This window comes from Aquarana catesbeiana, linkage group LG03, assembly GCF_042186555.1.
Source record: "Aquarana catesbeiana isolate 2022-GZ linkage group LG03, ASM4218655v1, whole genome shotgun sequence".
In the NCBI taxonomy this organism is placed as follows: domain Eukaryota; kingdom Metazoa; phylum Chordata; class Amphibia; order Anura; family Ranidae; genus Aquarana; species Aquarana catesbeiana.
In genome coordinates this window covers 686,180,128-686,192,061 of record NC_133326.1, presented here as the reverse complement: position 1 = coordinate 686,192,061, position 11,934 = coordinate 686,180,128, and the positions used below count along the sequence as shown (strand labels likewise).

Genomic DNA, 11,934 nt, shown 5'->3' with positions numbered 1-11,934 from the left:
AGACTGCAGACAATGTCCCCATAACGTCCCCCAAATGACAATGTATGCCATTTAATGAATTATGGTTTATGCATGTCTTATTGTCTTAGTGATTGATTCATATCACAACTTCATTGATACTTTTTTTGTATGATTTATGGTTTTCTTCATCACTGCCCCACACATGCAATGCATGGCTGCATGTGTGGGGTCAATTATCAGCAAAACCATAAATCATACAAAAAAAAGGTATCAATGAAATTGTGATATGAATCAATCACTATCACAATAAGACATGCATAAACCATAATTCATGAAAAATTTGTACATAATGGTGCATCAGATATGTGTCTGCCTTAAGTACCTGATTCTGATGATGACAGTGTGCACTGGTTTCTCCCTGCAGCCTGTTAGGAGGACAAGCGCGGCCATCCAGTATTCTTCTGGCTTGCTCGGGCCTCCCACTGCCCGCAGCAGCCTGTTATGAGGGGGACAAGTGCGGGCCGCTGGCTTAGGTGACCCGCAGCAGCCTTTGTGACAGTCGAGGAGGACTCTCTGGAGACCGGGAGTCGGGGACACTCGCTCCAGTGCTCTACATGTCTCTTCTGTAGTAGCCAGCTACACAGCAACGCGGCTGGGGATGACGTCAGCGGGAGGCAGGAAATGAGGGCGCTGCTAACGTCCTCGGCTCAGTTCGGCTCAGTGTGGAGAGGCGGGGCACAGCGCCTTTCGGCTGCTTTCAGCTCCGTTCGGAGAGGCAGGGCACAGCACGGCATGCAGATGACGTCACCCCGAAATCGATTATGTCGGTCGCAGCATCGATGCTGAATTGCAGGCGGACGAATCGCGATGCATCGATGCTGCGATTAAATTCAACACCCCTAATATATATACAGTTATATTTACTGACTTCTAAACCAAAACATTCAACTCTTGTGGGCTGGGGAGGTAAAACGGCTTATATTCTACACCAAATCCTTAAGACCTAATATGCCTAAAAAGGTTGGTTCATGCTGAAATACGATTGTAATTTTTTTCTTTGAGGCCCCTTGAATTGTAGTTACACCCCTGATTCTCACATCAGACTATATTACTTAACTGCAGTATACTCTGCAGAAAGGTCCAAGAAAGGTCCAAGTCCAAGACAAAACGTAACAAATATTGTTTTTTAACATCTTTTATTTGTAGAATATCCTTTTGCTTATTCTTGTTTCTATTGCCATACATATATTTTATTTTTAACTAGCAAAAGTTTGCCTGTTCCAGAATGGGCAAGGTTGGTGATATTACATATAATGCTATAGATTAGAAGTCTTAGTAGGCCATATATGCAAGAGGAGTGTGAAGAGTATGACAGTGGGCGGTATGTACATATGAGGAGTGTGGAGGGTATGACAATGGGCAGTATGTACAGGAGAGGAGTTTGAAGAGTATAACAATGGGCAGTATATACAGGAGAGGAGTGTGAAGAGTATGACAGTGGGCAGTATGTACAGGATAAGAGTGTGGAGGATATGACAGTGGGCGGTGTGTACAGGAGAGGAGTGCAAAGGGTATGATAGTGGGTAGTATGTTCAGGAGAGGAGTGTGGAGGGTATGAAAGTGGGCATGATGTGCAGGAGAGCAGTGTTAAGGGTATGACAGTGGGCCATATGTACAGAGGAGGAGTGCAGAGGTTATGACAGTGGACAATATGTATAGGAGAGCAGTGCGAAGGGTATGACAGTGGGCAGTATGTACAGGAGAGGAGTATGGAGGGTATGAGAGTGGGCAGTATGTGTTTTTCTATAGAGCACTATAAAGCCAAAAATTTTTCACCCTCGTTGGATATTAGCTCCATTTTTTAATATGTTTTTTAATGGCTCTCCTAATATCGTGATTTCTCAAGCTGTAGATCAGAGGGTTAAATAACGGTGTCAGCAGGGTGTAAAGCACAGACAGACCTTTGTTAACATTAAGAGAATTGTCACTTGGTGGAAAAATATAGAGGAAAGACAAAGTTCCATAATAAAGACAGGCAATGGTCAGGTGGGAGCTGCAGGTAGAGAAGGTCTTCTGTCTCCCAGTGGCGGACGGGATCTTTAAGATGGTCCGCAGGATGGAGATGTAGGTGGCCGAAATAAATATAAATGGCAAAATAAGGACAGGGAAAGATAGTAGAGAGGTGACCAACATAACAACGGAAGTGTCCGAACATGAAAGCTCTATGACTGGAGCAATATCGCAGTAGAAGTGGTTGATAATATTTGGACCACAGAAATCCAACTTTTCTAAAAGAATATATATTACTAATGAGAAAGCGAAGCCCACCAACCAACAGGAGAGGGCTATCTGAACTTGATGTCCAAAGGTCATGATGATGGTATAATGCAATGGATTACAAATGGCTGTATGTCGATCAAAAGACATTGCAGCCAGCAACAAACATTGATTAACAGTAGGGACACCCAGGAAATACAACTGAGATATACATCTGTTAACTGACACTCTCCCACTACCAAGTAGGATCAGCCATAACATATTGGGCACAATGTTAGTAGTGAAGAGGATTTCAGATAGGGAAAGTTGGCTGAGAAAGAAATACATGGGAAAGTGGAGACTTTCGTTGACGAAAACCAAGATGATGACAAGAAAGTTCCCCGTTACAGCATTAATATGAATGAACAAAAATAGGATAAAAAGTAATATTCTGAGTTCATGAAGATTTCCGAATCCCAGAAGAAGAAATTCTGTAACTAAGGTCCGGTTCCTCTCCAACATCTCCTGAACATAAGAGACAGCAAAGTCATGGAAAGGTAGGGGAGCAAATAAAGGAAAAAACATTTTATAGATAAATTAAACAGAAGATACAAAATATCACAAATTTGCAGGTCTATATAGACAATCGATCAAATATTATAACATAGCAGGATCTTACAACTTCTGAATGTGAAAATGGCTAATGTCAACTTGGGGGAAACATTTATTTCTTGGATTAAACTACTATATAGGGCACCGAAAGCTTGCATTAGAATTAATAACACGCTATCTCCCTTCTTTGATCTACACCGGGGAACAAGACAGGGCTGCCCGCTATCCCCATTACTCTTTGCTTTGGCCATAGAGCCTCGGGCTGCTGCTATCAGAGGGAACCCGGCTATATGTGGCTTTAAAAGGAAAGATTTGGAAGATAAAATAGCCCTGTACGCAGACGATGCGCTCATTTTTTTGGGCGGCACGTCTGCCTCTTTAACAAATCTCATGGAGTTAATCTGTAAATTTGGATCCTACTCGGGGTTCAAGATAAACTGGGACAAATCCACATTGTTACCACTTGATCCCCTTGTATTGCCTCTTCCCTCAGCAGCAGACCAGATCAGGGTGGAAGATACATTCCGGTATTTAGGCATAGTTATTCATCCCAACCTAGAACAATATGTTAAACTTAATGTAAATCCCCTGATTCAAAAATTCCAGGAAAAAGCAGCTAGTTGGATAAAACTTCCCCTCTCGGTAGTGGGTCGATGTAATCTGATAAAAATGGTCTGGGGTCCACAACTCTTGTATGCGCTCCACAACGCCCCCATCTGGATTCCTATCCACCTTTTCAAAAAATGCAACACTATATTCTGCTCCTTGATATGGAGGAAACAGGTGCCATGTATTAAATTGGAAACATTACAGGAGGCGAAGGACTTGGGTGGGCTGGCAGTCCCGAACACATACTATTACTTCATAGTGGTCCAATTGCAGCTCCTAACGGGATGGCAGCACCCCGGGTCCTCTGACCCCACAAGCAATATCATACGCACTCTACTCTCGAGCGGGGGCCTTGTGGAGTGCATGGAAGCGGCAGAATTCCGAAAAATACCTGAATACCAAACTATGGTGCTTATAGATAAAATATGGAACAAGGCCAAGCAACACTTTCAATATGGTCTCATATCTGGAACAATAGCAACTTTCCCGAACTGTGTAAATTGCAGGGCTTCTCTGCGTGGTCTAGAAGCGGGGTGGTATACATCCCGCAGCTATACCGAGGCGGACCCCTACGGGATTTTCAATCCCTGAGGGAGGAATATGGCTTACCAAACGTCTTGTTTTTTCAATATCTACAACTTAGGCATGCCATCTCAGCACAAGCTACACTGTCCACATGGGAATTAACTAGAACCTCGGTGCTCACACAACTAGTAACATCAACGTCTAGGAAAGGACAGATATCATCTATATATGAATCCCTAATAAAGCAGGTATCCAAGACTATGTCATTAAAATGAAGGACAAGCTGGGGGGGAGGATATAGGCCACATCACAGACGAGAAATGGTCTGCTATACTGGGGAATGTACCCAAGGTGTCCCTTTCCTCTTCCCAAAAACTCACGCAACTATTCATTATACACCGAACTTACCGTACCCCATATAAACTACATAAATAGCACAGAAGAGATGACCCTTTTTGCCCTCGTTGCAGGGTAGATAACAGTACCCTTATCCACATGCTCTGGAAGTGCCTAAAATTGCAAAGGTACTGGTCTGAAGTAATCAACTCTATAAACAAAATATGGAATCTTACATTTGCAGTTGACCCCAAGCTGTGTCTGCTGGGATGGTTAGACGAGGAACTATATACACCAAACACTTACATAGCCATTCTCAGAGTATTGTTTATTGCCAGAAAACTTATAGCTAGAAAATGGCTTTCGGTGTCGCCACCAACACACACAGAGTGGGTTAATACCATAAACGACACCCTATTGAGGGAAATGTTGACATACCAACACAGAGGTAGCCCAACAAAATTTGAAAATATATGGGATCCCTGGTTGGAGTTACCTAGTTTGGCCCCCTTCTAACTGGTCCAGAACAGAGTACTTGGTGGCAGGACATAGACGCCCACCCCCTCTTATGAGGAAAGAGGCTATCTACACTAGGTGGGTAAAGGGTGAGATGGTGACATAGAGACTCAGAATGTGGATCAGTCTGAAATAATATTCTTGATGAGAAGATGTCTTACTCTGCAGTGACGAGTTATATGGTTTACTTATATAAGATAGTTAATGGTAGAACACTAGAAATCCCCCCCCCCCCACTGTTTAGGGGGGTACCTCTACACCGACCGATGTCTTTTTAGGACCGGGAGCGGAGTAGGGGTACAGAACACTAAAAGGACATGCTTACTAACAAAACGGAAAATTTATATCAAATACTTACCGTAATTTTCCTTTCCTGATAGGCTCCATGGCAGCATACGTGTGGGTTGACCCCGCCTCCATAACTACCCAATAGGACCCCTCCCTATAAATTTCAGCTGTGGGCTCTCAGCCGTGTTTCGTAACTAGCCTACTCCAAGCATTGGGAGGGACTCCTGCTGCCATGGAGCCTATCAGGAAAGGAAAATTACGGTAAGTATTTGATATAAATTTTCCGTTTTCCTGACAGGCTCCATGGCAGCATACGTGTGGGAAATAACTCGCCAAACACACCCGGGTGGGCACAATGCTGAGCGAGAAAATAAATTTATTTAACACTGTCCACTGACAGCACTTTCAAACCAAAATTAATGGATGACAAAGCGGCAGGTTCAACACAATAGTGAGAAACAAACGTATTGATAGATGACCAGGAAGCCGCTCTACATATAACTTCGGGTGCGACATGAAGAGAAGCCGCCCACGAGGTTGAGATACTCCGAGTTGAGTGTGCAGTCACTGCCTCTGGAGGAGCCAAGCCCTTCGCTTTATAAGCCCTTTGAATGGTCTGTACTATCCATGCAGAGATGGATCTGATTGAGGCCCGTTTTCCTCTATTTTTCCCTTGCAGAAGAATGAAAAGGAAGTCCGTCTGTCTAAATGATTCCGTAGCTTCCAGGTATTGACTCAAAGTATGTCCCACATCAAGGGGATGAACTTCTTGACCTTCTGTTGTATTAAAGGTAGGCAATACAATTTCCTGATTTTCGTGAAAAATAGATGTCACTTTAGGGTTTGAGCCCAACATGGGAATTAATACTGCTCTATCCGGGAAAAAGGTCAGGAAAGGCTCTTTGGAACCTAAGTTCCTGATTTCAGACACTCTCTTGGCTGAAGTTACTGCCACCAGGAAGACGGTCTTGAGTGTGAGGTCTTTAACTGATAGAGGATTATCAGGATCTGTTCCAAGCGTGGAAAGGAAATCTAGAACAAGGGGAAGATCCCATTTGGGGAATCTCGGTTTCCTTTGAGGTCTTAGCCTGATAGCACCCTTGAAGAATTGGCGAACCAGGGCATGGTTAGCCCATGAAATTCCTGTGAATGCCGAGATGGCTGATATTTGCACACGAAGGGAACTTACTGCTAGAGGCAAATCCAACCCTGTTTGCAGAAAGCTGAGGATATCCTGGACTTTTGGAGAACCACAAGGATTAGGTCTAGAGGCCATGTGCTCTGTGAACTTGGACCAGATACGTTCATACACTCTATTAGTGCTCTTCCGTCTGGCATTCAGAAGCGTCGGGATGGCTTCTTCTGGACAACCTAAGGCTTCAAGCCTTCCCCTCTCAAAAACCAAACCCTGAGATGTAGATGAGCAGGGCATGGATGCAGGATAGAACCTTGGGACAGAAGATCCGCCCTGAGAGGCAGAAGGATTGACTCCCGATAACTGAGGAGAGTTAAGAGGGGAAACCATGGCCTGTTGGGCCAAAACGGTATCACTGCCATGACTTCCACTTCCTCTGTTCTGAGCCTGCGGAGAAACTGGAGTATCACAGGTACCGGAGGGAAGGCATACGCCTTGTTGAACCTCCACCGATCCGTGAGGGCATCTATCCCATATGCTTGGGGATCCCGGAACCTCGAGTAATACTTGGTGAGTTTGTAGTTGCATGGGGATGCAAACAGATCCACTTCTGGAGACACTCCCAGTGTCAGGAGCCACCTGAACACCTCTTTGTGCAGGGACCACTCGTTGTTGTCCATTTGAACACGGGACAGAAAGTCCGCCTGAACATTCTGGACCCCCGGAATGTAGACTGCCGAAATGTTGGACAGATTCTTCTGAGCCCAGTTCATGATTGGCTCCACTTCCCTTAGGAGGGACCAGCTGCGAGTCCCACCTTGTTTCCTTATATAGGCCACAGCGGTTGTGTTGTCCAACCGGAGCATCACTGAGGAGTTCTTTATCAGATGGTAGAAGGATCTGAGCGCCTGAAAGGCCGCTCGAAGTTCCAAAACGTTGGATACAGTCTTCTGAGATGGCGAGATCCATCTGCCCTGAGCCACTTCTGACAGGCAATGAGCACCCCAGCCCCGATTGCTGGCATCTGAGGTCACTGTGACCCATGTGATGGGAAGAATCGAATGGCAATTGCGGAGATTTTTCCCTTGGAGCCACCAAAGGAGAGACTCTCTCATGGATGGAGTGAGAAGGATGCGCTGATTCTTGCTGGGAGAATCCCACTGTTGGAGAAACCCTTTCTGGAATGGGCGAGTGCGCCATTGAGCCCACTTCACCATGGGAATGGTGGCTGCCATTGTGCCGATCACCTTCAGACATTGAAGAGCGGAAAGGTGAGATGAAGCGAGAGTCGAACGGATCCTGTCCCGGATCACCACGATCTTCTCCTCTGGTAGCGAGATGGTGCCCTCTAGCGTGTTGAAATGGGCACCCAGAAATATGAGAGACTGAGATGGAATCAGGTGACTTTTCTCCAAATTCAGGAGCCACCCAAACTCTTGGAGAGTGGAAATTACTAGACTCCTGTGCTTTAGAAGCTGGCCCTTGTCCTGGCCTAGAAGGAGGAGGTCGTCGAGATAGTGGTGAAGGCGAACTCCTTTGACTCGGAGCAGAGCAACAACAGCCAGCAGAACCTTGGAAAACACCCGAGGTGATGTTGTGAGACCAAATGGAAGGCAGGTAAACTGTAAGTGTTGATCGCCTACAGCAAAGCGAAGGAACTTTTGGAAGTCTGCTGCCAGTGGGACATGAAAGTAGGCGTCTTTCAAGTCTATTGACACCAGCCAATCTCCTAGATGAACCGATTGTTGAATCGTTAATAGTGACTCCATCTTGAATTTTTCCTTTCGGATAAACCGGTTGAGATGAGTCAGGTCTATAACAGGCCTCCATGTGCCGTTCTTCTTCTGTACCAGAAACAGAGGAGAATACATGCCTTCTCCTCGTTCGCCATCTGGAACAGGAATGGCTGCGTTTTGAGCTAATAAAGAGCTTATGTAAGCTAAAAGAACTTGTTTCTTCTCTTCTGAACTTGGAAGATTTGTTGGTATAAATCTTAGTCTGGGAGTGCTGTTGAAAACCCAGGTGTGGCCTGAGGACACTGTCTTGACAGTCCAGAAATCCCGAATTGAGGCCGCCCAAACATGCCGGAAGTGGAGCAGACGAGCCCCCACCTGACATGTTTGAGCGGGCCCAATTTCAAAAGGACTTAGTGGAGTCCTGGTTACTGGTAGAAGCCCCTTTTGTGGGCTTTTTAAAAGAGGACTGCCTGGATTTCCAGGATCTAGAAAATTCCCGACCAGGCCTATAACTACGTGCTTCCCTTGCACGGTCAGTGTTCTGCGATCTTGAAAAGGTGCGTTTTTGATTCTGTAAACGCCTGTCTTGAGGGAGGAACCCCGATTTACCACCCGTAGCCCGGGTAATGGCACTATCCAGCTTGTTGCCGAAGAGGGATGAACCCTCAAATGGAATACGGCACCAAGCCTGTTTAGAGGCTGGGTCCGCCAACCAAGGTCGCAGCCACAAGGCCCGACGGGCGGTGACCGATGACAACATCACCCGAGCCACTAGGCAAACAATGTCAATAGAGACCTCCCCCAGAAAGGCAGAGGCAAGCCTGATTTCCTGAATAGGGGAGCTCTTAGCTGCTTCTTCAGAGATACCTCTAAGAGAATCATTCACATTGTCTGACCATGCCTCCAAAGCTTTAGAGACTGCTGCTAAGGCCAGAGCTGGTTTGCACACTGTGCCTGCTGTCAGGTAAATCCTTTTTAGGTCGGCATCAATCCGTCTCTTTAGCGGATCTTTAAATGAGACTGTATCTTCAAGAGGCAGAGTCACATATCTCACAAGCCTCATTAATGCAGCATCTACCAAGGGAGCTGACTCAAGATGTTTAACCACTTCTTCCTTGAAAGGGTATAGTTTTGCGACTTTGGATTGCATAGAGCTTTTTTTATCTATCTTGCCCCATTCTTCAAAAATTATAGCTCCCACTTCCGTGAGGAAAGGAAAATAATGACGCTCCTTGCTGAGCTGTTTGAAAAACTTTCTCTGTTTAGCAGGAGAAATAACTGGATCTTCCCAAACCAGAGCGTTTTTAACCGCTTTCACCAGAGAAGGAACCAGGGCATATTCAAAGCCCATCCCAGGATCATCTGCTTCTGACCCACTATCTGAGGGGGGAGCTGACTGGTGGCTAGGTTGAGAAGACTCCCACGTCTCAGGAACTGGACCCTCTTCTGACAGGGGAATCAGTGGATCTTGAGGAGAATCACGAGGCTTTGCAGCGTCTCTCTCCTGCAGTGATTCTTTCACAACTCGCTTGATTAGAGTTTCCAGGTGTTGGTCTGCACCTTCCCTCTCATTAGCTGCTTTAGAAAAACAGCGGTCACAGAGAGACTTGCTGGCAGGAACTGGGGCCCTGCATCCCCAACATATTTTCTCCGGTCCCCTATGAGATGAGGGGGGGTGAGGAGAGCCTCTACTGTGGTCTTTAGACTTAGAGGATGAACCATGGTGTCTAGAGCCAGAGGAGGAATGCCGGTGGTGTGATTTAGATGACCCGCTCCTTCTGCGGGAACTACTTTGTCTTTGATCAGACCTAGAAGGGCTAAGGAAAGAAGGAAGACAGGAATAGAGAGAGAGAGAGAAAGGCACAAGTCAGAATGATGCCCTACACTCCGCTCTCTTCCCCCCAGCAGGTAAGTAAAGAAATATACTTTCAAATCCTACCTGCTGCGAGAGGACTGGCCACCAGGAGGCAGTGAAGAGTCCATGGCTGATGCTGGGAATCACTGCAGGTGAACACAGAGTAAATCAGATACACCAGAAAGCAAAACAGCAAGCACAGACCCATCTGTACTGCACTTACCTGGGGAAGGCTCTGCAGATGCTCAGGGAAGTCGCCGCTATGCCCACGATCATTCCCGAGCTCTGCAAGCTTCCCCAGGCTTTTAAAATTGGCGCCGCGTGACGTCACGGCCGCGCCAGGCCCACGGTCGTCGTGCGCATGCGCGAAACCAGGCCTCGCTTTCGTTCCGGAACTGCGCCTGCGCAGAACGCAGACAGAACCCGGAAGTAGAGGGAGCGGCGGCTGGAACGCACAGGGAACCAGCCGGTGCATAGGCAATTTGATAAAGAGCATACAGAGAGAAAAAACAACAACAACAAATATATACACTGCTGCCATGAAGGCGATATATGCTCACCACCACCTACGATCGACTCGGCCGGAACATCCATACACACACCGGGCTTTTGGCAGATAATGGCCACCTGCATACTGCTAGGCAATCGGCCTGTGCGCGCTTTTCATTCAAAAATGACTCCAGCTCTTCAGCGCTTACTCTGTAATACACTCCATACCCTGCTAACAGTCAAGGCTTATTGGAGGGATGAGACATCACATCAGTCGGCCGATACGATCGCGGGACATCGTCTTCAGGTAGGAGAACCAAACATCAGGTCCTACGGAGGAGGACAAAAAAGGAACACGGCTGAGAGCCCACAGCTGAAATTTATAGGGAGGGGTCCTATTGGGTAGTTATGGAGGCGGGGTCAACCCACCATGGAGCCTGTCAGGAAAGGAAGTATATGAAACGGTAGATACTGGTATGTACATGTAGAGATTTGTCTTCTTAAATTGACTGTAATTTCACATATAAAATAACGAAGTAGGAGAAGCAAATCCGATCGGCTGTACATTTAGATAATAATATGTCCTTGGCAATGCTATTTGATGTATGTTTTTGTTATTGTTTAATAGAAGAGTTTTTCTCTTCCTATGCTTTACAAATAAAAAAAATCTGATTTAAAAAAAAGAAAATGGCTAATGAGCAAGCAATTGGAAAGTTAATTCTGATGTTTAAGAATGGTGTTTTTCCAGAAAATAGAGCAAAGGTCCTGGAGAAAAAATTTTTTATTACAAGATTTTAATTAGAGTATGTGCTTCACATATACAATGATCAGCCATAACATGAACACCCACTTAAAAGTGAGTAGGTCTCCCTTTTGCTGCCAAAACATCCCTAACCTATCGCAGCATCAGCTCCACTAGACCTCTGATGGTATGTTGTGGGTATCTGGGACCAAGCTGTCAGCAGCAGATCCATTTAAGTCCTGTAAATTGCAAGGTGGGACCTCTGTGGATTGGACTTCTCATAGTGCATACTGGTGTCATCTCTTCTCCAGGTAAGCGACACACACGCACCTGGCCAAACTAGGCCACCTTTTTCCATTGCTTCATGCTGCAGTTCTGATGCTCACATACCTATTGTGGTCACTTTTGGTTATGGACACAGGTCAGCATGGGCACCCTGACTGGTCTGCGTCTACAAGACCCATACTCAACAAACTGCGATGCTCTGTGTGTTCTGACACCTTTCTGTCAGAACCAGCATTAGCTTTTTCAGCAATTTGAGCTCTAGTAGCTCTTCTATTGGATCAAACTACATGGGTCAGCCTTTGTTCCCCCATACATCAATGATCCATAGCCGCCCATGACTCCGGTTCACCAGTTTCCCTTTCTTGGACCACATTTGGTGGGCCCGGACCACTGCAGACCGGGAACATCCCACAAGAGCTGCAGTTATGGAGTGGCTCTGACCCAGTCTCTAGTCATTACAGTTTGGCCCTTGTCAATCGCTCAAATCCTTACGTTTGCCCGTGTTTCTGCTTTTAACACATCAACTTCAGGGACAACTGCTGCCTAATATATCCCATCTACTTTCAGATGACATTTTCACAAGATAATC

General features: G+C 46.0%; 1 protein-coding gene across 1 annotated transcript; it reads right to left on the bottom strand.

Annotated features, from left to right (window-relative positions):
• Positions 1 to 1,809: 1,809 nt before the first annotated feature.
• LOC141134753 (olfactory receptor 10R2-like) lies at positions 1,810 to 2,739 on the bottom strand. Its single transcript, XM_073624192.1, has one exon. It carries the CDS (start codon positions 2,737 to 2,739, stop codon positions 1,810 to 1,812), a length of 930 nt encoding a protein of 309 aa, XP_073480293.1.
• Positions 2,740 to 11,934: the final 9,195 nt, after the last annotated feature.